Genomic DNA, 24,693 nt, shown 5'->3' on the forward strand with positions numbered 1-24,693 from the left:
CGTACAGCTGCCTAGTGACAATATATATAGGTATCTACAAAGTTGCTGGCGCTAACTTGTACACTAAATGTTCACTAAAGTTCGAGGGTCCGAACCGACTGAGTACCTAAGTACCTTAAAAAGAGACAATATTAGCATTGTAGAGACCGTATTTTATTTTGGTGGCTCAGCTAGCAACTTGCAACCGACCACAAAGCTCTAGTGATGCCCATCGAGGTATTCAGGAGCGATCTACGGCTAATGGATTGTACAAAGTTTTTATTACAATTGAACTCTTCCACTGGTTCGGGGTATCTGACGGGCGGCTACACATACAGTAAAGACACCTCTGGGCTCCGTTGCAATGTGCAAAGCAGCATCTATGGACCTCATCTAAGGGTCTCCGTGGATAGCGTTTTCTGATTGTACAGCTGATAGCAACATCAAGACTAATTGTACCAACCCCGAGATCCGGGTCCTTGATGGCTCTCTTCCTGGCGGTGTTCTATGATGGGATCGGTAATATTAAACGTGCTGATAATGTCGCGCCAAGTCTTCATATCGATGGAGAACACAGCCTGTTGCTTTTGGGCACGATGCTTCGAGGCGGCAGCTTCGTCCTCACGATCGACGGGGTCTTGAGCGGTGTTAGTATACTAATTAGAGAAATTGATCGTTGGGTTTACTTACGAAGAGTTGGTAATTCTTTATCGTCAAAGTCGATCTTGATACGGCCATCTCGAATTAGAAAGCTGACGTAGAACATGTTCTCCACGGTTTGACCGAAGGAATGCGGATTTACGACGAACTTCAAGAGATCGATACCGCCTGTACTTCTAAGACCGTGGCGGTCCATCAATATCTGCGCCTCTTCGTCGCTGGCTCCGCGCAGAACAGCACTTTCCACAGCATCCTGAGCCTCGTCCTGCACCTGCTTCAGTCTGTGAAGGATCTTTGAGCAGATGGTGGTAAGGTCATTCTTTTCTGTTCTTTGCACCGCCTCGGCATCTAGAACCTCGGGTCTCGTTTCCTGCAAGTTATTAGGCCTGAATGGCGCACTGCGCTTGGTAATCTTTCTTCTCTTGACTTCAGCAGAGAGAGGGCCGAGGAGAAAACCAGGGGTAGCTGGACGTCGGACATGAGGAAGGCAAGCAAATCGACCAAGATGCTCCCAGTTGAACATGTCACCTTCATCACCAATCTCGTCATCGTAGTCTCCCTCATCATCCAAGCTGCTTCGACCAGGTCTTCTTCTGTGTTGTTGTGTAGAGGTAAGTTCTGGTGCATCATCTTCCGTGATGCCGGATCCTAGTCGCATGTAGGTAATACATTTCGAGACAAATTCCTCAACATCAACCCCTTGAGCAACGCTACCTGAAGTTAGGCGAACGGTTTTGCGGTAAGATGCATCAGCTGTGCTAACTAAGAGCTTCGAATCTATGGCAGCCTCGGTAGTTTGCTTCACATTAGATGACAGCTCATTGGCTTTACGCAAAGTTTCGTGTAAGCCAACTGAATCTAGCTTGAGATATTCGTCGTTGTTCTCATGAAGATCACGAAGGAGATCTCGATATCCACGTTGAAGATTGCGTCGCTCTTCCATAGATTGGTCCGGATCAAAATCCTGTTCCTCGATCCCAGCCTCAGACTCAGGCTCGCGAGTTCGCCGCCTCGAACTGGCATGCTCTGTGCCATTTGTCAAAGTTCTCTTTCTTTTCGACAAGCTCTCGGGTGCTTTGCCTTTATCTCTGATAACCAGATTGTGACGATCCTCCGGAACTGGTGTGGAGCCCGGAGACTCTTCAGGGGTGGAGGAGGCTACTGATGACATGATGGAGGAATGGGGGATAGTCTCCGATAAATGAATAATCAGAAGTGGTGAATGGGTTCAAGACCCTTTTCGTACAAAGTAGATGTGACCTTGAAAGTTGATATCCGAGATATGGATATCACTATACCATGCTGCCAGTTGTCGTTGTGTGCTTCGCGTAAGGAGACGCGTCGACCGCGTCCACTTAACTTCGACGCGACTCCGAATTAAATTGGGTTGCAAACCGGTCCTCGATTTGTGGCTCGTATCTGTGGCTGGAAAAAGGCGTATCTACCTAAGATAGGTACATAGTTATGGGCTCCAGAGGTTTGGCTGTGTGAAGGAGGTCTGACGCCGAGGAAGTAGACTTTGTTCAAAGTAAAGTGTTAATCTCTAAGGTTGTGCTGTGATATTATAACAAAGGGTACCTACTAGGTAGGTATCTCAACAAGACAGTTGAAATCAGGAAGGTACGACATGAACATTGAATTGTACTAAGTAGGTACCTAAGTTCAAAAACGGGTGTATTCCCAAAGATCTGGAAATCCGGTGGGGGCGCTAAGAACAAGCGCGTGGTGTACCTATGTAAGCCGACCTTCAAGGTCAAGTGGGGCGCACTTGCGATAAGATAAGAGTAGCTTTATGACGAATGCAAGTGATCAGGAACCTTGAACCTTAGATCGCTTAAATGTACTTCATACCGACACATAAATGGATCATCTTGCTATGGTGCCCGCTATTGCCGTCAACTCTCAACCCCAGCATGCCTTGTGTTCGTACATAATATGTTAATGCTCTAATGGAACAGATATCTTGCAATGGAGCCCTTTTCGTTTGGTAGTTCCGAGTCGCTGGACTATCCGGTCAGCATCCGCATGTGAGACAATACGATAGCGAGGTCGTGGTGATCGCCACGTATAGCTAACTGATTGTATAGAATCAACCTAGAGGGAGACGAGCCGCCTCATCTATATTCAACCTTACTAAAGAGGCCTGATTTGAGGCATATTGGCTCTAACGTGAGGTGTGTATCCTGGCCCTAGGCGTCATGAAGTGGTCCTTCTGTAACGAGGATTATGCTGACTTAAGTGCCTAATCTCCAGCCCACATTCCGATCTCTACGTCACCGTCCAAGTGTGGGCCGGCTCGAAACCCTTAACGGTCCCTGTACAGACGTCGTATAAAGCATTTCGCAACGAGAGGAGATGGAACGAATGGCTTACCTTACCGATACCGTACAAATCTCTCCCCATCAACTCATACCTAGCTATAACCATATGGGATTTGTCCCCCACAGGTGGAAAACAAGCTCAGGGTCATGCAATCCCTTTTGGCGGGACAACGCTTCCACTTTTTGATCAGGACAACCAGCTTCAGAAGGGGAGGCAGAAATGTTTAGTCCACCGACACAAACAAGCTGACGGGAATGATAATACAACAACTCCATCAAGCGTCGCGAAGAGAAAAGTTAGCTCTAAGAAAGATGATAATGTTCTTGTGGATAAAGAAGCTGAAGAACTCGAGCGCCTGGAGAAACTATTCAAAAAACATGAGATGAACGAAATACCAAGGGTTGAATGGCTTGACCAACTTGTATACCGTGGCACCGAGAAGCGTGGCTTAAAGGCGGCCAAGAATTCGACCAAGTCACTCCAACGCCAAGCAACGTTGAACGCGGATGGTGAGCAGAATGGGCAGCAGAATATGCCTATTGACCCGGAGACTGGGGACCCGTTGAGACCTGGGCCGTCAAAGTTTATGTTGAATATTGAACTACCTCGCTTTGACTTCCCTGTCGTATTTGCGGATCACGAGTATCCACCACCACCAATCTCGTCTTTCCAGCATCTTTCAGCTTCTCAGTCCAATATCGTCCTGAAACCTCCCCCTGAGGTGTCGTATGGCCCTGGAATTAATGGCCCGGGAGGTGCGGGAGATGGTATGAGTGGTCGTCTGGTAAGAATATACGATCCTGAAGTGGGGGCTAGGGACAATCCGGCAGAAAGCAAACATAGACGTCTTGTCAGAAGCCAGCATCGCCATGGGATACTAGACAAAGATTTGAGACCCAACGCTAAGGTTCGAGACGAGCTGAATATGATCGTGTCGTACTCCCCGACCCACGTCTTATCACCGGAAGAGAAGGATCTTGTGTGGAAATTTCGCTACCACCTGACCAAGGACAAACGGGCCCTTACCAAGTTTGTCAAATCCGTCAACTGGCAAGACCAAAGCGAATCTAAGCAGGCCATCCAGGTTCTGGGTAAATGGACCGATATCGACGTGGATGATGCTCTTGAGCTGCTTGGCCCTACCTTCGATAATAGGGCCGTGAGAGCGTACGCAGTGGAAAGGCTAAGGAAAGCGGATGACCATGAACTGCTCCTTTACTTGCTGCAGCTAGTCCAGGCTCTGAAGTTCGAACATATTTCGGCCGACTCAAACCAGGCTACCGTGCGAGCATCTTCGCTGGCCAATTTTCTGATCTCGCGAGCTGTTCAGAATTTCACTCTTGGAAATTATTTCTATTGGTACCTTGGAGTTGAATACGACGACAAGAGCAACGACCAGGGCGAAGAAGTTCGTACTATGTACGCAAAGGTTCAGTATGACTTCATGAAAGAATTAGAGGACCGTCCAGGCGGGCGTGAGACGAGAGTTACCATAAGGAGACAAGCCGAGCTTGTCACGGTCTTATCTAAAATTTCAGCGGAGATTCAGGCCTCAAATGAGTCGGTGGCTCGCAAGGCTGAGAGGGTTAAACATTTCTTAGCAGATCCCAAAAATGAGGTCTTGTCGATTGACCCGCCCGTCCCTATACCTCTGGACCCGTCGATCCTGGTGGTTGGTGTGATCCCGGAAGAGACAAGAGTCTTTAAGTCGTCTCTATCACCAATCATGGTAACATTTAAGACATTGTCGGGCAGCAAGTACCCTATTCTTTTCAAGACCGGCGACGACTTGCGACAAGATCAACTAGTTATCCAGATTATCACTCTCATGGATCAGCTGCTTCAAAAGGAAAACCTGGATCTTAAACTGACTCCTTATAAAATTCTCGCAACTAGCACAACTGCTGGTGCTTCTCAATTTATACCTTCTCAGACGTTTGCAGCGATAGCTTCCAAATACCGCAACAATCCTGCTCTTGCTTACCTCAAACAGCACAATCCAGATGAACGGGCGTACTTAGGAGTGCGAAAGGAAACACTTGACACGTTTGTCAAATCATGTGCGGGATATTGTGTCATCACGTACATATTAGGAGTTGGCGACCGTCATCTGGACAACCTTCTTCTAACACCGGACGGCCACTTCTTCCACGCTGATTTCGGATTCATCCTTGGTCGAGATCCTAAACCCTTCGCTCCGGCGGTGAAGCTTAGTAAGGAAATGGCTGATGCTATGGGCGGCTCAAATCCCCCGAGCGAGCATTATTTGCAATTCAAGCAATACTGCTTCCTCGCGTTCGCGGCTCTACGAAAGTCGTCGAATCTGATCCTCAATTTGTTCAGCCTTATGGTACATGCTAATATCCCGGACATTAAGATTGAGCCGGACAAGGCAGTCTTTAAGGTGAAGGAGCGGTTCCATCTGGATCTGAACGAGGAGGACGCAATAAGACACTTGGATGGAATCATGGAGGATAGCCTCAACGGCATCATGCCCGTCGTCATTGATCGACTACATGATTGGGTCCAGGCGTTCAGGCCTTGACAGCCGTCGAACGAATCACGAATGATTTTAGGGGAGTTATGCATTGATATTAGAACTTTAGAACTTGCCGCTTGCTTTGGATATGCCTGAAGCGGCATTCATACTTTTATGAAGGGGTTAACGATGGCTTGGTGTTGAAGATATTGCTAACCCTCAATAATACATGATACCCAGTGCGAAGACGCATTCAAACAAGTTTCAATACATGCTACCCCTTATGTGAAACAGACGAACGGAAGGCTGCAGCCACATCCGTGAAAAAAAATCCCGTTTGCCAAAGGCATGCCGCATTTGCAAGTGCTCTCGATCGGTGGACACCTTGGCTGCATCTGTCGGCAGCCTAGGTATGTAGCTAAGGTAGCTAAACGATAGGACGTTGCAAGGTAAATGTCTGGAAGAGGACCAACACTACTGCATCGGAGATCGGTTGTATCACGGAAGTTAGCAGATTCTGCCGCCTATCAAATGTGCTTCTAGAAGCCATTACTAGCCCCGTCACCGTCGTACCCTATTAGAGATCTGAGCCGTGGATGTGGAACCTTTGTGATACCAATTCGAGTTTGGGCTGTTGTTGCGCATCCCCTATTTTTTTAATGTGTCTTTTCCTTTTGTCCCCCCAACGTCCCATCTAACTTTAGAATACTCCTTAGACATGTGGCTTCGTCAGGCTAGATACACGTTGCATATTGCGTCAACAGGTAGATTAGGGTTCAATATGGGGGAGCAACCGCGAATATGGGCAGATGCCCTTATGTACCTAATCTATTGATCTAGCTATCTGCCAATCTTCGTCTTCTCTTTTCCCCTTTTGAGTGGGAATACATCTCGGAGATAACAATATGAAGTATTAGTGTTCGCCTTAGCCGCCTACTCATATGCGCAGGTATATGTAGACCTGTAGCTGTAAAGTGTAAAGTGGGGGATTAGCATAGTACTACATTTGGAACACTCATTTACAACACTTGGGTATGCATACATTAGATAAACTCGTATTACCTACATACTTGGAGTATTCCTGGATGATTAGAATCCTCCACGTAAGGGTTCATCAATTACCAATGAAGAATGGGTTTTCTGTAACAAACTTCCAAGTTCTTAATCAGATGAATGGTATGATGCCAGACTCTTGCCTTGCTCTTGCCCTGCTCCTGCTTGACCGGTGTAACTAACATGTGCAACGCGCGGTACATGACTGGGACGAGTAATCAGGTACAGGAAAGTCGTACCTTAAGGTCGTACCTACCAATGTGCGGTACCCTGGTACTAAGAGAACTACGAGCGACTAAGCCGTGTAAGTTTCCTGATCGGATCAACATGACCTTTCCACATCGGGACATCCCCACCTGTTTAGTCGGTAAATCTTTCTCAGAGTTCTCAGTTTAGACTGATTTAGTTCTCAGTTCTTGCATTCTTAGCTGCTTAGCTGCTTAGCCATCTTAGCTCACCACTCAACTTCTGCTTCTGCTTTGAAATTCAGGGACCATCTCAGCCATTCAACCCCTAGAGGCTTTTTGTGGGTACGAGGAACGATATCTCACGTTTTCGAGTTACATTTCGAGTCGTGTTTATTTCCATATGTCCAGGTTGAACCTGAAGTTGTATTCTGGTTGTATTTGACCCGCGCCAGGTATCTCGCACATTCCCGAATCCAAGGTTCTCGCGCACGGTCTTGAAGAAGGCAGCACATCATTTCATTTAACAAGACCAGCAGCACCACCCATACTACCATAATTACCATACTATAGTACCATACTTGCCATACTAGGTACCAAGCCCAGCCACCATTTCCTTCGCGAACACCCTTGATCCCGGCAATTTGGGGTCTGGCCTAGCCTCTTCTGCCTCTTATTCCTCTTCCCCTTCTATAATCCACCACACGCTCTCCACCTAGGGAAAACAGAAGCCCACCGCGCCACCGGATCTGTTTCTCCTTGCCTTTTGTCACTTTGAGCATCTCGCTGCTTTGCCAATTGCTCCAATTGCTCCAATCGCTCCAGATCTTCCTGGCTATTTTTCTTAGTCTCGTCAATCGCGCTGCGCCGGGATGCTTCGACTGTCCCCTCGCTCAAACCGTGACGTACGCAAGTAAAACTTGTGCTTGCCCTCTTTTTGCCCACTGCCCATTCAGAATTTGCGACTCGTCTCCGAGCCGATCGGAAGTTTAGGGGGCCACTTTCGTTCTAGAGCCCCGAGCGTACAACAGGTTCGTACTATTGACTTTTTTTCATTACCAGATTTTATTGCGCTAGGTCCTTTTCCTAATTGTTTCACTTTTGCTCGTGATTCCTAGCCGTTCTACATACACAGTAGTAGTTCTAACCTGACTCAATCCATACAGTTCTCTTGCGGCCGACAACGAATCGCGTCCGATTACCTTCCTTGATTTATCAGCACAACCCGTTCGAACTCCCTAGCCATGCCCGCTAAGGCAAGCAATGGTGCTGCCGCCGTCGCACCGGCAACGTCGACCGCCAAGCGTTTCGAACTTCCCGCCCTGGAATTCACGTTCGGATCCTTAACTGACGGCACTGACATTCCACCGCCGCTACCATCTCCTAAGGAGGAGGCTCCGTCACCGCCGAAGTCACCGAGACCTCAACCGATCGATGTCGAGAAAAAGCCGGATGTAAATGGAACCGCTAATGGTCATGGTACAGCCCCCAACAAGCCCGAACTCACCGCAATTCCGGCCAGCATTGGTATGAAGCGTCTTGCAGAGGATGTTCCGGCATCACCTACGCTGTCAAGCCGCGGAAGCCTCAGACGCCTGCTTAGCAAATCATTATTGAACCACGCTTACGATGAACAAGGATCAATGCTTAGCCCGGGCACCTCCAGACCTCCGAGCCGGACGGCGAGCTCTATTATGGATGAGAGAAAGTCAAAGCGGTCTAGCGGCTGGTTCAAACGATTACGGACGAATGACCACGCCAGCAAGAGAACCAGTCAAATCTTCGAGGAACCGAAGAAGCCGCTAGGTCCGCCCCCGCCGATGATCCCCGAGCTGAGCGCGCTTGAATCCAAGGTCGACACTCATCTAGGGGACGACCTATTTAAGGAAATTAAGTAAGAAATTACACCGAAAAGATCGATATCCCGTTTTCGACCATGCTCTGGTTATAACTATCTTCGACATTTCGCGGACTTTGGATACCAATTTTCAAACCACTTGCCATAATCATCCGACGGCAAAGTAATATTTCATCTCATCATTGATACGACGATTATTTCGATGCGAGAGGAGGAGGCGTTGCTTTGAAGAAAAGCTTTATGGGGGTGGATTATTAGATACCCAGCTCCTGCGCGAGCTCATTCTACGACAATACCTTGTCAATTCTGTTCCGGCATTTTTTCTATTTTTCACTTATTTTTACATTCAACTTTCTTGTTTGCCCCCTTTCTCCTCCCCCTTATTTCTTGAATCTCCGCACGTCATATAAGTGTGTTACAATAAGAGTTATCTGGAAAAGGATTCATGTACTTCTGTGTGTTTGCTCGATTACCCCTACCCCTCCACTTATTTCCCGGGCGTCAGTCTCTGCCCTATCATTTTCGTGGAGATCCGGGACGATCCCAGCGATTTGAATTCGGCTCGACCTGGAAGGCGACTGCTCTGAAAACACGACGCGAAGGCCTCGAAGGACCCAAAGGACTCAGAAATTGCAGAGAGCTGGCAGAAAGAAGGCAATGCAAAGAGGTCAGAAGTCACGGGGGCGATTTCGACTAACGGTTAACATTTACGGCTATGTGGTTATGGGTCACGATAGCGGGAGAGATTCATACCTGCCTTCCGGTTGGAGAGGATTACCATCATATCATCATATTGCTGTGAAATAGTGCATCTCTGGGCGCGAAGGGCATCATCAATTTTTCCTATTCACTGTTCCCTATTCTCAGGTACCACTTAATGCTCCATACCCCAATATCGAAAAGGGAGGCGGTCGGGGAATCAAATCAAAACTGTTTCTGTTTTTCGAAGCTAAGATGTGGTGCCAGCTTTCCGTCTATCCCTTCTACAAGTGACATTCTACGTAAATAATCCAGCTCCGCTATTCGACAGGCTAAGGTAACCTTGAATTTAGAAAAGGGGGGAGCACTTACGTAAGCTTACAGCTTATAGCTTTAGCCAATTAGGGACCTCTTCGGTAATTCTTTGACGGTTCTAACGTCATTGCCGAATGTCCAAGCTTCCAGAGCTCCGAATTTATGGTGTACGCTAATTAAATCAGATCTTTAAATCGAGACTTACCTGATGTAAACCAACCAACTGCTTTGCAATTCAACACCACATCCCATATATACGAATATGGCTACCCTTAGGCCGCTTAGAGCGCAGGGTATGGCATGTTCTGTGGCCAGGAGCTCAATTCGACCGATCCAACGCACAGCGAGCTTGAAAGCATGGCCGACGCCGCGGGTACAGGTTCGCTGCAAGTCTGGGCCGTATGGCTATACCCAGGCGAAGTCCTTAGTCTTCAGTGAATACGGCGAGCCGAAAGACGTTTTAAAGTAAGCCTTTGTCCCTTTTGTCTCCCCCGTTTACGTCTTTACAATTTCGTAGGTAAGCTCATAGGATCGAAAACTCATACTTATAGATTACACACGCACTCCATATCCCCCTCCCTAACCCCCTCCTCCGTCCTCCTGCGCACCCTCGCCGCGCCTATCAACCCCGCAGACGTGAACACGATCCAGGGCACGTACGGCGCGAAGCCGGCCTTCGACACGCTGCTCGGCACGGCTCAGCCGTCCGTCGTGCCGGGCAACGAGGGCGCCTTCGAGGTCGTCTCCTCGTCGTCGGCGGACTTATCCTCCGGCGACTGGGTGATCCCCAAAAAGACGCAGTTCGGCACGTGGCGCACGCACGCGCTCGCGCCCGCCGACGCCGTTATCAAAGTCGACCGCACGGGGCTCACCCCCGAACAGGTCGCCACCGTATCCGTCAACCCGTGCTCCGCGTACCGCATGCTGCGCGACTACGCCCACCCCTACCCGCTGCGCGAGGGCGACTGGTTCATCCAGAACGGCGCCAACAGCGGCGTCGGCCGCGCCGCCATCCAGCTCGGCAAGCTGTGGGGGTACCGCAGCATCAACGTCGTGCGGGCGCGCGAAACGGCCGCCGAGGACGAGGCTCTTAAAAAAGAGCTCCTGGATCTGGGAGCCACGCACGTGGTCACCGAACCGGAGTTCACGGCGCGAGAGTTCAGGGACAGGCTCGCGGAGTGGACGAGGGGGAACCGCGAGGGCGTGAGGTTGGGCCTGAACTGCGTCGGCGGCAAGAGCGCGCAGGGTATCGCGTATAGTCTCGGCCGCGGCGGCACCGTGGTCACGTACGGGGGCATGTCGCGCGCGCCCGTCGCGCTGCCGACGGGTTTGTTGATTTTTAAAGACATAAGGTTCGTCGGGTTCTGGCTTAGTCGGTGGGCGGACGGGGACGCGGCGGCGAAGGAGCGGACGGTGGCGGAGATACTGGGGTTGGTTAGGGAGGGCAAGTTCAGGGATGTGCCGATTGTGAAGGTGCCGTGGACGTGGGAGACGGAGGTGCAGGAGTTAAAAGATGCGGTGCAGGGCACGTTTGAGGGGTTTAGGAAGGGGAAGGGCATTTTTACGTTTAAGGATACGTAAGGTGGTGGTAGAGGGGGTCGCGAGGTCGTGGGGATGGGAGGGGATGGGATGGGATAGGCTTGGGTGGATTAATGGACGATGTATGGGTTGTCCGATTTGAACATATAGTCTAGATGATGGTGGTGATGGAATGAAAATAGAAATGGAAATCAAGCGGCTGCTATGGTATTGTTATATAGATGCAGCGCTGGATGTTTGATACGCTTACAAAGTCTATCAGTATGAGCATGAATATTTACCCAAAAAGGTTCACTCAAAATTATGTTTGCAAGAATGGCCAAACTAAGTGCCACAAATCAATAGGATTGAGTTGCCGAAGATCTATTTCGCATGCTAACTGCCATCCTACCATCATATTCCCTAACTGTCGTTCGTCATCGATCAATACACATAACGCCGATGCAGTCCAATGCTAGTAAAAAAATCAAGAGGGACGGAGTCCTCGGCTCCTAACACGAGGAGGCTCGTCCCATCTCGTCTCAAAACTCGCAGGATCGCTCACGCGAGTTCGGACTTCAATAATTCGGCCCACGCGTCCTCGTACTTTCGTCCCTGGGAATCTCGTCGCAGGCTTCGATAAACCGCTCTCTTTATCGCGGCACGAGCGCTAGCCAGCCTACTCTTCTATTTCGGCGGGGGTGTGGCGTAGTTCTTCGTCCACTCCTTGGCGGTCGCGATGGCCTTGTTCTCATCCTCCTTCCAGCTCTTGGCGACGTCCGCGGCTAGGGGATCTTCCGGGTTCGGGGCGCCGAGGAGGGCCTGGATGGACAGGAGGATAGTTCGGATCTGCAGTGCCGGAGACCAGTTGTCTGCGAGCGGGTGTGTCAATATATATCGAAAACGGCAGATTAAACATGATCTTAGAGGGTATCTTACTCTTGAGTACGTCTAGGCAGATTCGGCCTAGCTTGTCGACGTTGGGGTGGTAGATCTTGGTTAGGAAGCGGATCTTGGGCGGGACCATCGGGTAGTCGTCTGTCAGGAACAACTCGAGCTTGAAAACACCACCTGCAGCAGACAAACACTACGTTAATAGACCTATCACAATAATATTTAAGCTGGTTGATGTGGTTACGCACCCTCATACGGCGATCCTGAGGGGCCGTGGATCTCGACATCGAAATATCTCAAGTTGTCCTCGTGGGGAACCGCGCTGATACCGGGGACCCTGCGATGATTTGATCAGATCTTTAATTTCTTACGGACGAATTTCTCTAGGTCTTACGGTTCGGTCATGAGACGTTCTGTCTCCTTCACAATACGTTTTGGCAACGCCATCTTGGTGGTTGGTTGGGAAGTTGATGGTGGAGCGAGAGAAGAAGAAAAAGGAAGGTCAGGAAGAATTGAAATCTATTCAAGGCGGAGAGATCTAGCTAAGAAACGTGGCTCGGTAGAGAGCGATATCGCCTATTGCCAATGAGGCTGAGAATGCGACGAGCTGGGGACAAGCACTGGTGTTTCACAGTGCATGTAACGGAGCAAGCGTCTGCCTCTTTGTAACGGTGGGGGAGCAAAGCAACTAGGAGATGTTGCTGCCGGCGGAAGTGAATACTAGCAAAGACGAAGCGACAGACAGCAAGCTTTCGAGGAAGAAAGTATTTGAAGATTCCTAAGACGGGATTACGTTAAATGGAGTAATAAGGTACTAAATACTCGACATTGGGCAAACTCAACTTAGTCGATTAACTGAGAACTCGCGACTGAGACAAAGACAAATCAGGTGGGATGCTCCTTGCGATAAGAATTCACCAGGTTCCTTAATGCCCCTCATTCGTCGGGCATAAAATATTCCCACACCGAGCTACGGAATCCTTGAAGATACAAGCACGTTATGTACCTTCTAGCGTCATATGCATACAATGCTCTTAAAACCTGTTATTGTGAGCTCACGGATAATAAGTTGTCTATTTAGTTGCGTATTATATAAAGTAGTTTTTATGGATTTAGTAACTGTAAAGAACGTTGGAAAATATATATTACTAGATTAACGGATTGTACTTTTTCACCAAAGTAATATGAGAAGTAACTTAGAGGAGCTTAGCGGAACTTAAAGAATAGACCAATCATAATATTCTCTGTTATGTAATCAAGATCCAACGCTAAATCTGAGAACTGCACCTCAACAGCGAATCGCGACTTCCAGCACGCTGGCACCATCCGGGTTGTCTCCTATAGGACGACCTTACGTCAAGTCCCGAATTCCTTCATGTCTTGTTACATAATTTTTCATATAGCCCTGCTTTTCTACCCTTGACTGAGCCTCGACGATGTCTCCTCGAATTAATACTTATTAATCTACTCCGGCATTCGCCTTCCAATCTCATCATTCATCCAAGATCGCGATTGTAACTTAATAGACTTGATGAGAAGCCAACTTGAATTCATTAAGTGGTAATAGTTGAGAGAACGTGCGGATAAGCAAAGCATGGGCCGTACCATCATGCGAAATGCGAAACTCATTGAGAACTCAACGTTCTGAGAGAGCTCATACGCTCTTACAAATTAATCGGCTATGCCTTCAACTTTCGATCACCTAGATCCGTCCAAGAAGGGGAAGCCCATCAAATCCGCTTACGATAGTGAAACATTTGATGCTAACGTCACCATCCATGTCGATGGTCTTGTTGGATCAGCTACTATATCGCCATGTGGCCGCGATGTAGCCCTTGCTTCGTAAGTCACAAGCATCATGCTCGCAGTATAATATATAGCATATGCTTACAATATCGAAAGCCCTGAAGGTCTGGCCATCATCGACCTTGATTCCCCTTATAGCCCTCCGCGTCGGCTAAGTAGCCATGGACTACCGTGGCTCGTCGTTGATGTGCAGTGGTCACCTTTTGCAGCTCGAGATTACTGGGTAGCTTCGACAGCGAACCATCGTTGCTTAGTTTGGAATTTGAACCTAAGAGAAGACTCTGCTACCGGTGCTATCGAGCATTCCCTCCAGGGTCATAGTAGGGCTATCACCGATGTTAACTTCTCCGCTCACCACCCCGATATTCTCGCCACCTGCGCAGTTGATGGTTTTGTGCATTGCTGGGACTTGCGGAGACCCAAGCAACCCGTCTTGACTTTTAGCGATTGGTTTGCTGGGGCTACTCAAGTCAAATACAATCGACAGGACCCCCACGTGCTCGCTTCATCCCACGACAGATGGCTACACATCTGGGATGAAAGGAAACCCTCCGCCCCTCTCAAGTCCATCAGCGCCCACACTTCCAAGATCTACGGCCTTGATTGGAATCGTTCTAAGTCGACAAAAATTGTCACCTGCTCCTTGGACAAGAGCATCAAATTCTGGGATTATAATGAGTCTGATGATCCGGAGCGGATTATTAGGACCGATTTCCCTGTTTGGCGCGCTCGCCATGCCCCTTTCGGCTGGGGTATGTTAGCCATGCCTCAAAACGACCCTGGAAACCTTTACTTGTACGATATCCGCCGTGCTGAAGGGGTACCTGTAGACGGCGCAGTCAATCCACACAATATATTTCCTGGGCATGGAAACCATAAGGTCAAGGAGTTTTTATGGAGATGTCGTGGAACAATCTCCGATGAAGGGATAGATAATCGTGAATTCCAACTTGTATCATGGGGCGAAGACAACGAGTTACGTCTTCACAGAGTCGACCAGCCGACTTTGGAGTCTATTGGCCATGTGAAAGGCGGACCGGCCCCGGATATCAACATTACGAGAAAGGGAGCCGCATATAAGACTTACCGAGCCATTGATGATCATGCAACCAGGGAGAAAAGGACACCTACTATGAGCGACCCTCGTCCTGGAAGCGGAGGAAGCCATCTCCCTCGCAGTGCTCTCACCATGGGAATGCAGACCATGTCATCACATTACCCGCACTCTGGCGGCGGACTCCCGGGCTGGAAGGGGCCGTCTATGAAAGCGAAGTCTTCCGCCGGGAGAATAATCGATAGAAGCCTGGATCAGCTTGGTTGGATGAAAGGTATCACAATGAGCAAGAAATCAGGAATCATCGGACCGCCTCAAAGAAAAGAGTCCAGAGACTCCACCATGTTTGGACATAACTTCCATGACGAGCATTGGGGGGAACCCGAAACGCTGCAGGAAGAAATTGTTCGTGTCAGCCAGCAGATGCCGAATGTCAAATTTGATAACGTGGATATGGATGCTCTAACTCTAAAGGCGTCCCTTAAAGGCCCCTGGGGCGCAGAAGGCGATACTATTTATATCAAAGTCACGGCGGACATCCCCAGGAATTATCCAAAATCAAGATCACCGAAATTCATCGTCGAGAAGACAGCATTGATGTCAGACCAGACGCATAAGAAAATTGATCAGGAAATCCATCAATTAGTAGGCCAGTTCTCGAAAAAGCGACAGAATTGCCTCGAGGTTGCTTTTAGCTACCTTCTTGGAGAAGTCGATCTCTCTAGTAGTGATTCGCTCTTTAAGAATGTTAAGGACCTCGATGATGATTTAGGTGGACTCGCCGATGAAAGCTCAAGCGAAGAGGAAGATAACGACATTCCCGCCGGCGGCTCTGCAACCATGTCTCAAGAATTGACCGCGAGTACCGAGTTAGACGCTACACTTGCACCAACAAATCGAAATATCATACCGCCAATGCCACGATTGTGCGGTTGTCGATTTTCGAATGATGGAAAATTGGTCTGTTTCTTCCCAACCAAGGAAGAGAAGGCTAGGGTTTCATTTTTCGCCACTAGTGACACTTATAGGGAGCGTCCGAAAGGGGAGCCCAGTTTTGCAGGGTTTGGCAGACTTCAACAGGAGTCCTCAGCTCCGAGAAATAGGTACACCAATGACGACATTTCCGCAACCGATGACCAATCCGAGTCGGACGAGGGAGAGGAGTCCTCTAGCTCGAGTGACTCGGAAACTACATATATGCACAAAATCAACATGTGGTATCTACCAGGACGACGTTTCAGGAAGACGTTTAGTGGAAGCTATTCCATGCACTCGAGTGGTGGAGGAACCGGTATTGGCACGGGTACTGGTACTGGTACTAGTAGGCGTCGTCCAGGTAAACCCAAAAACATCATATCCATCTATAATGTTGCAAACGAACTCCCTTCCAAGCAAGAGTTTGCTCGCGAATACTGTATCTTTGGAGATGGCCCGGATGTGTGTGAACAAAACGCTGCTATAGCAGAGAAATATGGTCGGCCCGACCTAGTGGATGTTTGGAACTATGCGGCTTTATTGCTTCGCAAGGATATTCCCCTTGAGCTCCTCGGGGACGGCCACGGAAAAGAGTCGATACTTGTCATCGCTAGAGACGCAATTGCTCGCTTTGGTGACAATAAGCCACCATCTAATAGCTCGGACACTGCGCTCACAGGCCGGGTTAAGTGGGGACACCATCCCCTCGCAAAGGATTTGATTGATGACCTTTTCTACTATTTCGAGAAGATTGCCGATGTACAAATGCTTGCTATGCTTTCATGCATATTTAGCGAGTCGACGACCGAAGATAGCGTTGCCTATGCAGAATCCCATCTCACTCAACCGGAAACACCGCTTCCAATGAAAGCACCGGCGTTCTCACTAGATTATTTCCCCACGGACCATTCGCTCTGGCATCCTGGGTTTAACCACAAGAGCCAGGCAAACTCAGCAATGTCTACCCCGAAGACTTTACATACGCCTATTAATATTCCTGGTTCGTACGGATCTATTGAAGAAGGGACATGGGGCGGTGATCCGAAATCTAACTCTTACTCCTGTGGAGAGACACCCCCGCCGACAACGCCACGAGAACCGGACGGTGATCCAACTCAGAGCTTGGCCACGTCACCTGATAACAGGTTGTTAAGTCGTGCTAATAGTGCCTTAACTGCGGGCCTAGCTAGTTATTCTAGAGCTTTCCAGAGTGTTGCATCGACGTCTCCCCCTAGCCGGAAACGCCCAAGTCCTGGAGAGACATTCCTTTCCAACCTTGCTCCCACTAACATCACATGGGGCGGCTCGACTATTCTTGGTCCTACGTCTGAGCCGTCAGGCACCGCACGTAACTCGTACTCCGACGACGAGTCGCGGAACGATGACAATCTGCCATTGCTGTGCTATGCCATATCTACGGAACTGGAGGACCAATCCATATTCGATGATGATGGCTGGCTTGGTGTCCCCTTCCTCGAGCCTTCCCGCTACGCTATACACGCAAGTTATCGTCATGCATACGCGGAGATGCTACAAATGTGGGGCCAACCTTTGTCTCGGCTTGAGATCTTGAAATTTAACGTTCTCAGAGAAGACCCTTCCGCCCCTGAAGTACCCAACTTTCCGGCTTCTGGAGCTGTCAGCTTCCGCGATTCATACCATAGCACGGAGAATCTGAGCCACAGCTCACGATCACACGGGGCCACCTCACCTATTGTCTTAGGCAAGAAGGAGCTCTTGCAGTCGCTGATCTCGTCTGACCGCGGGATCGACGTAACAGGTATTTGTCGAGTTCACGAGACTCATCTTGATCCTGTGAGACAAACCCACGCTAGCGCGACATTCGGGGGCGCAGTAGGTACTTGTGAACGCTGCAAGCGTACACAGATGCAACTATTCTGCGTGTACTGCAACGAGCCGATCGATGCACTTTACCCCCCTTGCCTCTCCTGCGGCTGTGCTTGCCACGATGCTTGTATGGCGGAATGGCACGAGGCGGGCGAAACCGAGTGTCCTGCCGGCGACGAATGCGACTGTGTCCAAGAAGCGAATAACGGTCAAGTTGAGACGTGGGCCGCCATGATCGGGGCTCTCCGTCAAGGCAAGATTCGCAAGCCTTCGGACGGCGACGTAGAGAGTTGGCGGGCAACCGACAAACGCCACTCGATCGGGCACCTCGACTGGGAGAACATAGCCAGCGGCGCTTATATACCGCTCGCGGACGGGCAGGGGAAGCCGCTCCTAGATCAGTCGCAGCAATTCCAGAACCCGATGTCGGCTGCTAGGATCAGCCTTGGGAATAAACTTAGGAAGTCGGCAGGTAACTGGGGGAGCACGACATCGTTGAGGAAAAAATCAGGGGGTTCGGGACCGAATGGTCGGAGGTGAGAGGTCCTTGGCTTGGTGAGGTTAGGGGTTGTATGGATAGGATGTATGAGTAGGTATACGTACGAAAAGGGAGGCTGTCTGCTGGTGCATCGTTCTTGTTTGAGATAGGAAGCGGGAGTTAAGGGTTTAAAGTTTTTGAATGTGTAAGATTTGAGTCCCTTGTCAATTGATACTTTCCCAAAGGGAGGTTCACAGCAAGGCACGTCAACCCCTTTTTCATGTTTTGAGATAATCTGGTTTACCTACCTAGTCAATGAATCAACTTTCAACTTTATGAGTTGCCTAGTCCTCGACAAGTTCGTAGGGCCTTTTTGGGGTTTACACATGGCTCTTTCCCATTCAGTAGGTATATTTCTCTTCTTTTTTCCTTTCAACGCAAGTCAACTCAACCCGTCCCCGAGCGCGCCAAGACCACCTTAGGATGTTCCCTTTCCCCCTATTTATCCCTCCCCGTTAAATAGGTATTTTTTCAGCACCTTGTTTTCGCAAATAGCTCCACGTCCAACTTCCCAACCGACCAGAAAATTGAAAATAATACCTAGCTAACATAGGTAGTTATACCGTACCCTTCACGACCCGTAACCGTCGTACAACCCGTCGCCAACCTTGTACCACCTCACAAGTCTTTCAACACCCTTCGTCCCAGGTTGCGTGTGTAAGTAGGATGGGTGTGTTGAAAGCCGGACATTTGGATTTTAAATTTGGATTCGACATTCCAGATGTCCCTTAACAAGAGCACAGATTCACGCACTGGCTCGTCGGGTCGCCGTGGCAGCTGACGTGGCCGTCGGTGCACGTGCACAGGTCCTGGCACGGAGTGTTGAGGCCGCCGGCGCACGTCATGCGCCGGAACAGGAGTCCCGGGTCAGCGCCGGGGAGCGCGGACACGGTGGCGGCGAGTAGGAGGGGGAGGAGTGTGAACTGTAATGCGTGTATATGAGCGTTTGGGTTGGTGGATGATGGATGATGGATGATGAATGGCTGGCTAAGAGAATAGGGGTGGGTAGGTAGGTGAATGAGTATTACCTTCATTTTTTGCGATACGTGCTGGGTATTACTATGTCTGGTTGGATCTAGACTTGTGCTGTTACTAATCTTTTCTTCAGATCCGCGCGTCTAGTGAGTAGGTATTCTTCGTACAAGATGGTGTATTGTGTGAGTGGCCAGGATGAAACGCGATAGAGATTAGCAATTGCGACAGGTGAACAGAGTCTATTTAACTTGCAACCAAAATCGAAATCCAAGCTAAGTGATAACTCCTTCCTCTGATCTGGTCAGACCTGACATCAGCCCTCTCTCATCACGCTCCATCCTGCCTTCCTAGGTAACCCTCGTGCATGTTTGACATTAACAGAGTCGCACCGGGAACGACGCCCGATGCAGAAAGGGGAAGTGGAATCGATCTTTCTATTACACAACGTTCTAGTCTATTGAGCTGGGTGTAACCCGGAGCGTCCCTACGGACTTAAGGCTTAACTGAAAGTTGGCATGTTGGGATATATTCACTTTAACCGGGAGGGCGGATACGATGTTGCAATGAACAGGCCGTCGGTGCTCGCTTGGGCAGTTTGCTGATGCGACACTGTCACTCGCAGTATGAAGGTAGGTATTTATCAAATGATAGGTAGGTTAACATTATATAGAAACCGCCATATTCCTCTATAGGAATAGTCTCATATGAAGGCGCTATCGTATATATCAGTGAGAGCATCGCTTATTAACTCGTAGGGCGCAATCTTTAGGTGACAGTTGAAAACACAGACAATACAATTGAAATTCAAGGTCCCCGAGTTTGATGAAGTTGAATCCTTCGTCGGATGCAACAATTAACAGATACTCTTCCCGTCCACATCCTGCAGATGTCAGAATGACGTTGGATGATCGTCGTTTCTTCCCTTTAGACAATTAATAACGAGTTCTAGAAAAGATGCGGTTTATTTAGGCACGTAGAGACAACTTGGGAATATTACATTGGTCCCAGCTTGGCAATTGTCATTTTATAATATTTTCCAGCCGATCGAATATATCGGAATATCTGGTTATACTGGCTCCCTTTTTCAGTCCTAAAGTCATACGCTACTTGCTAGTCTATTACTAGGTTCTCTAGACCACCCAATGATCATCCGCGTCAAATTCTTTCTCGGAGAACACATGCTAGTCATTTAGCACACACTTCTATGAATCCCATCCGCCAATCTTGCCGCCTTCCCCTCGATCCCCTTTGCATCCCCGCGGGGTCTGCTATCCGCCGCTGGTTTCTGCTTGTGTAAAATCGACAGGTCCACCTCATCATTGTCAATAAGATTCTGCGTCACAGAAACTAAGTCGGTGATAAGCCGGTCAAGTAAGTCTAAGCTCATAGACTCGCGTACGACAACCCTCAGGATCTCAGTCTTGTCCTCGGTAGGCGGCAGCGCGTAGTTAGGTATGATCCATTGCCGAGCGCGCATGAGGAGCGAGACTGACTCTTGCTTGATGTGCGGGAACTCTGCCTTAAACTCGTCTGCAAGCCGGAATGAGACGACGGGCAGGCCCGCTACGTAATTAGCCGAGTTCTCAACCCCTTCGCCTCCTACGGCATGTTTGGTGGCTGAAACCATACTTCCAGCCGTAGAGGTAGTGCGGTGGATATCCGAGACGCAGGTGTACCATTTCGTAGCTTCAAGACTCTTGGATAAGAGTCGTGCGTTCCGGAGGCAGTTCTCCATAATCTCGCGGTAACCGTTAAAGCCGAGGTGAATGAGGTTATAGTACTGCGCCACTACCTGGGCTCCCGGCCGTGAGAAGTTGAGCGTGAAGGACTTTTCGGTACCGCCCAGGTAGTGTAGCTCAAAGATGAGGTGTTGCGGCAGATATGTCTCGTCCCGCCAGACGATCCAGCCCACACCCGCGTAGACGAGACCGTACTTGTGACCCGAGACGTTGATAGATTTCACACGCGGGAGCTCGAAGTTCCTTCGATCTGTTAGTAAATGACTACTGAATATGAGTTTTCCTCGTTATGATGTACTCACCATTTCGGCCCACCAGCTTGTGCATGAGTAAACGGCGCAACGAAACCACCCGAGGCAGCGTCGACATGAATCGGGATATCAATACCCGTCTCCTCCTGATACTCATCAAGGATCTTGGAAATCTCCTCTACCGGCTCGTAATGACCAGTATAGGTGCTGCCCATGATGACAAACACTCCAATCGTGTTTTCGTCCACGTTCTTCCGCACGAGCCCCGGGTCTAGGCGATACTTGCTCTCCTTAGAGACAGGGAGAATACGCGCCTCGACGTCGAAGTAGCGCGCAAATTTCTCAAGTGCGACCTGTGCATTGGCGCCCATAAGGATGTTCGGTTTTGAAGCATCCAAGCCTTTGGCCTTGCGATGCTCCTGCCAACGACGCTTCATCGCTAAACCACCTAAGTGAATGGCCTCCGAAGAGCCGGTGGTGGCGGTCCCGACGGCCTTCTCGCTCTTTTTGGCTCCCCAAAGATGAGCGAGGATGCTGACGCAGCGTTCATGTAGGGACATCATAGCCGGGTACTCGTCGTTATCTGCTAGATTCTTTGACAGGTTTTCCGTCATCAGTTGGTTCGCTTTCGGCTCCATATAAGTCCCAACGAAGCTGAGGCACCAGTTAAGCACTTCCATCATTCAAGTCTCCTAGAGTAGGCATGGTCTTACCTGGCAAGATTCAAGTTTGGTCTGCCGTCAAGGTCGAGCTCATCGTGTATCAACTGGTACACCGTATCTGCGGGCGCACCCTCTTTGGGAATTCGATACTTTGGCACATCTGTCTCACTCGCGTACTTGGTTCCGTAAGGCGTGATATGCGAGGTGGTCATCTTCTGTCGAAGCTGCCGGCCATTTTCGGTAAGGTGAGCATCGTGCAGACGCTCTACAAGCTCCTCTGGGTCAATCTATAGACAACGTCGTTAGTTACACTCCAATGTGAGATATATCTCTACGTACGTGACGAGCTAACGTCATAGTGGTTGATAGTCAGGCCTTGGAAGTGAGGGTAATCAGAATGTCAATAACTCAAAGACGTTGAAGCCAAGAAATTTAAAGATCTTAGTTTTAGATTTATTAAAAACAATACTTGAGGTCATTTTATAACTTTATTCTACGTGGATAACTCTTGCTCTCTGGAAAGGGCTTGGGCAGCTGTCAGGTAATTGTGTTACTATTGACTGGGAAAGTTGGTTAAATTATGACGGCGGGTGACGTAACTACTTGTGATTCAGAAGGAGCTATCCACTAACAACCCAGCATCCAGAAAATATTTTGGTCATATGTGGTAACTGCTCAATCCGACCAGTTGTTGATTTCATTAACCTACCTGGTACTAGGTAGTTATTGTTATTCCCGTCTCCGTTGTGGTACCAACTGCTATGCCCCTTTAGTAGTCAGACATCACCTTTCCGATAACCTCCCCTCTTCTAGACTAAATATTTGAAATATTATGATTTTTTTGAAATAATACGTTAAAAATAATCCAGAAACAAATATTAGGTCTCTCTGGGTTGATTAATAGAATCCGTTAGGGATAGTCCGCTTCATACCCCAAAGAATGGCTTCTAACAAAGAAAAGACCGTAGAGGAGGAGCTAGGTAATAGTGATGAGAGTAGCTACCAAGGTAAATTGACAATGAGTAGAATTGAATCTATAGCCTATGTCTGCGAAACTAGACACTGGCCATAATTTCATGCATTAACTCGATATTTGCAGCATATAAGCATTAATCTGTTGGTGGTCCTGCGAGCATTTGATTATCCTACATGCAATGACTGTCCGTTTTCGGCAACCTAATGAAGATGTAAAAGAAAAGGGGCCGGATTCGAGAATACATCAAGAGCTTTGTTAGAACAAGCGAGGTACCTTCGCTTCTGCATTGTAGCCCAAGGAGCTCCTAGTTACCTTGATCTTCGTACAAACATACACAAAGATGCAAGGTTTAGCTCCGGACGCAGACTCGTAACCTCGACTTCTTTGTGTCGATATGTGGACAAAAGTCCTGCTAAGCTCGGATAAGCTTTTTACTAGGGCGCCAAAACGTACCCGTGAATTTCCTAAATTTTTATCCTCTCGTAAAGAGCTAACAGCGTCGTCATGGCGACAGCAGTCGAAGATAACTCTTGGGACACGGGCCTCACTTACATCACCAAACACATCGTCGAAGAACTAGTCGATACACAAAAGGTCGTAACGATCAATCCAACATTTGACGAGAAAAAGACCATCGACATTCTCCGTGCTCTTTGTGACAAGGTGGTGGTACCATTCGCCGAGCGCCGCGAAAAGATCCTCAAAGATCAGCTTCAGAAGTCCGAATTAACCCGCCGAGATGTCGAGAGAAAACTTAAATCGATGACAGCCGAAAAGGAAAACATCGAGCAACGGACAAAGGCAGAAAAGGAAGAATTTGTAACTACTGAGGCAAGTTACGCTCGGCAGGTTCAAGATTTGACCACAGACCACCAAGCTACTCTGCGTCGGTGCGACGAAGACATCTCTACTAGGGATGATCAAATTGACGAACTAAAAGGGCAGGTCGAAGATCTCAAGAAAAAGCTCAAAGATCAAGAAGACGATGAGACTAAGGAGCTTTACATGAAAGATCTGGAAGAAAGTCATCAGAAACTCACGGAAGACAAGAAGAAGCTTGAGGAGCAAATTGCTCGACTGAAGACAGAGATCAGCGACAAGGAAACCCGTATAACCCAGGAACGCCGGGATGTAAACAAATTCATAGCTCAAATCGGCCAAAAGAATAAGGATTTGGGCGAAGCACGCGGGATCATCCGGCAATTGCAAACGAGAATCTCGGAACTAGAAAGTCAGAAGGACAATGCCGAGAAGGCGGCGAGAACGCTCACAGCCACAGCAGAAGAGAGACAAAGGGCTATAGATCAGCTGAAAAAGGACATAGAAGAGTATACTAAGAGGAGTGTTAGTACGAGAGGCAAGAGTAGCAAGTCGGACACGTCAGCAGTTGGTCCGGCTGGGACCTTGGATACCGAATTACAGCTTAGCCAAAAGGATGAGACCATCGAAGAATTAACCGACGAAAATAACGCCCTGCGTGCGCAGGTTGAGCAGCTGGAGAGAGAATTGACCGAAACTCGAGCCAAGATCGAGACACTAGAGAAGGATCTCAAGAGTTCAAGGGATGCCAAGAATGAAGCAGACCAGAGAGTGAGAGAACTAGAAAACGAAGTCAAGGAAAAGGCAGACAAGGCCACAGGCGATCTGGAGAAGTTGAAGAAAGAACGCGACGAGCTCGAAGTCACACTCAGAAGGGCACAATCCAAGGCCGCCGACAATGCCAAGGAAATAAGCCGACTTCAGACTATCGAACGCAACGAAAGGGAACTCCAAAGACGTGAAAGGGACTTAGCAGCCCAGTTGAAGTCCAGAGCTCAGCAAATTAAGGGACTAGAGGATGAAATCGAACGGTTGAAGCAAGATGCCAGGAGCAGCACGGGTGCCAAGGGAGCGGACGCTGATGAATG

General features: G+C 48.9%; 7 protein-coding genes across 7 annotated transcripts; 4 read left to right on the top strand and 3 right to left on the bottom strand.

The window, feature by feature from the left end:
• Positions 1-134: 134 nt before the first annotated feature.
• Positions 135-2,298, bottom strand: F4807DRAFT_414362 (uncharacterized protein). The gene is made up of 2 exons (XM_047996966.1): positions 670-2,298; positions 135-616 (listed from the first exon to the last, which is right to left on the bottom strand). The coding sequence occupies exons 1-2, from the start codon at positions 1,808-1,810 to the stop codon at positions 429-431; spliced, it is 1,329 nt and encodes a 442-aa protein (XP_047857284.1). The 5' UTR covers positions 1,811-2,298; the 3' UTR covers positions 135-428.
• Positions 2,299-2,472: 174 nt separating this feature from the next.
• Positions 2,473-5,762, top strand: F4807DRAFT_348816 (phosphatidylinositol 3-kinase). The gene is made up of 3 exons (XM_047995444.1): positions 2,473-2,666; positions 2,727-2,813; positions 2,893-5,762. The coding sequence occupies exons 1-3, from the start codon at positions 2,608-2,610 to the stop codon at positions 5,504-5,506; spliced, it is 2,760 nt and encodes a 919-aa protein (XP_047857285.1). The 5' UTR covers positions 2,473-2,607; the 3' UTR covers positions 5,507-5,762.
• Positions 5,763-7,516: 1,754 nt separating this feature from the next.
• F4807DRAFT_348855 (uncharacterized protein) lies at positions 7,517-8,779 on the top strand. The gene is made up of 2 exons (XM_047995445.1): positions 7,517-7,709; positions 7,845-8,779. Exon 2 carries the CDS (start codon positions 7,923-7,925, stop codon positions 8,574-8,576), a length of 654 nt encoding a protein of 217 aa, XP_047857286.1. The 5' UTR covers positions 7,517-7,709; positions 7,845-7,922; the 3' UTR covers positions 8,577-8,779.
• Positions 8,780-9,680: 901 nt separating this feature from the next.
• F4807DRAFT_414369 (NAD(P)-binding protein) lies at positions 9,681-11,390 on the top strand. Its single transcript, XM_047996967.1, has 2 exons — positions 9,681-10,015; positions 10,102-11,390. Exons 1-2 carry the CDS (start codon positions 9,813-9,815, stop codon positions 11,129-11,131), a joined length of 1,233 nt encoding a protein of 410 aa, XP_047857287.1. The 5' UTR covers positions 9,681-9,812; the 3' UTR covers positions 11,132-11,390.
• A 5-nt stretch (positions 11,391-11,395) lies between these two features.
• On the bottom strand, positions 11,396-12,852 carry F4807DRAFT_414373 (ubiquitin-conjugating enzyme E2 35). Its single transcript, XM_047996968.1, has 4 exons — positions 12,357-12,852; positions 12,211-12,299; positions 12,008-12,139; positions 11,396-11,940 (listed from the first exon to the last, which is right to left on the bottom strand). Exons 1-4 carry the CDS (start codon positions 12,407-12,409, stop codon positions 11,756-11,758), a joined length of 459 nt encoding a protein of 152 aa, XP_047857288.1. The 5' UTR covers positions 12,410-12,852; the 3' UTR covers positions 11,396-11,755.
• A 791-nt stretch (positions 12,853-13,643) lies between these two features.
• On the top strand, positions 13,644-18,185 carry F4807DRAFT_450342 (uncharacterized protein; the record flags this gene model as incomplete). The annotated part of the gene is made up of 3 exons (XM_048000114.1): positions 13,644-13,804; positions 13,865-16,259; positions 16,290-18,185. 3 exons carry the CDS (start codon positions 13,644-13,646, stop codon positions 18,183-18,185), a joined length of 4,452 nt encoding a protein of 1,483 aa, XP_047857289.1.
• A 1,974-nt stretch (positions 18,186-20,159) lies between these two features.
• Positions 20,160-22,349, bottom strand: F4807DRAFT_414379 (glutamate decarboxylase). Its single transcript, XM_047996969.1, has 4 exons — positions 22,150-22,349; positions 21,862-22,097; positions 21,200-21,802; positions 20,160-21,140 (listed from the first exon to the last, which is right to left on the bottom strand). Exons 1-4 carry the CDS (start codon positions 22,165-22,167, stop codon positions 20,348-20,350), a joined length of 1,650 nt encoding a protein of 549 aa, XP_047857290.1. The 5' UTR covers positions 22,168-22,349; the 3' UTR covers positions 20,160-20,347.
• Positions 22,350-24,693: the final 2,344 nt, after the last annotated feature.

Source organism: Annulohypoxylon truncatum (assembly GCF_022578515.1).
Source record: "Annulohypoxylon truncatum strain CBS 140777 unplaced genomic scaffold F4807scaffold_6, whole genome shotgun sequence".
In the NCBI taxonomy this organism is placed as follows: Eukaryota; Fungi; Ascomycota; class Sordariomycetes; order Xylariales; family Hypoxylaceae; genus Annulohypoxylon; species Annulohypoxylon truncatum.

Bases quoted from the DNA above. Each gene is read 5' to 3' on its own strand.
- F4807DRAFT_414362 (XM_047996966.1), bottom strand. From the start codon at position 1,810: ATGTCATCAGTAGCCTCCTCCACCCCTGAAGAGTCTCCGGGCTCCACA. The intron at 617-669 runs GTAAGTAAACCC...ACACCGCTCAAG, and splicing joins TAAAGAATTACCAACTCTTC to ACCCCGTCGATCGTGAGGAC.
- F4807DRAFT_348816 (XM_047995444.1), top strand. From the start codon at position 2,608: ATGGAGCCCTTTTCGTTTGGTAGTTCCGAGTCGCTGGACTATCCGGTC. The intron at 2,667-2,726 runs GTGAGACAATAC...CTGATTGTATAG, and splicing joins TATCCGGTCAGCATCCGCAT to AATCAACCTAGAGGGAGACG. The intron at 2,814-2,892 runs GTGTGTATCCTG...CCTAATCTCCAG, and splicing joins CATATTGGCTCTAACGTGAG to CCCACATTCCGATCTCTACG.
- F4807DRAFT_348855 (XM_047995445.1), top strand. From the start codon at position 7,923: ATGCCCGCTAAGGCAAGCAATGGTGCTGCCGCCGTCGCACCGGCAACG.
- F4807DRAFT_414369 (XM_047996967.1), top strand. From the start codon at position 9,813: ATGGCTACCCTTAGGCCGCTTAGAGCGCAGGGTATGGCATGTTCTGTG. The intron at 10,016-10,101 runs GTAAGCCTTTGT...TCATACTTATAG, and splicing joins GAGCCGAAAGACGTTTTAAA to ATTACACACGCACTCCATAT.
- F4807DRAFT_414373 (XM_047996968.1), bottom strand. From the start codon at position 12,409: ATGGCGTTGCCAAAACGTATTGTGAAGGAGACAGAACGTCTCATGACC. The intron at 12,300-12,356 runs GTAAGACCTAGA...AAATCATCGCAG, and splicing joins GAACGTCTCATGACCGAACC to GGTCCCCGGTATCAGCGCGG. The intron at 12,140-12,210 runs GTGCGTAACCAC...TGTCTGCTGCAG, and splicing joins CTCAGGATCGCCGTATGAGG to GTGGTGTTTTCAAGCTCGAG.
- F4807DRAFT_414379 (XM_047996969.1), bottom strand. The intron at 21,803-21,861 runs GTAAGACCATGC...CTGGTGCCTCAG, and splicing joins CCAAACTTGAATCTTGCCAG to CTTCGTTGGGACTTATATGG. The intron at 21,141-21,199 runs GTGAGTACATCA...AACAGATCGAAG, and splicing joins CAAGCTGGTGGGCCGAAATG to GAACTTCGAGCTCCCGCGTG.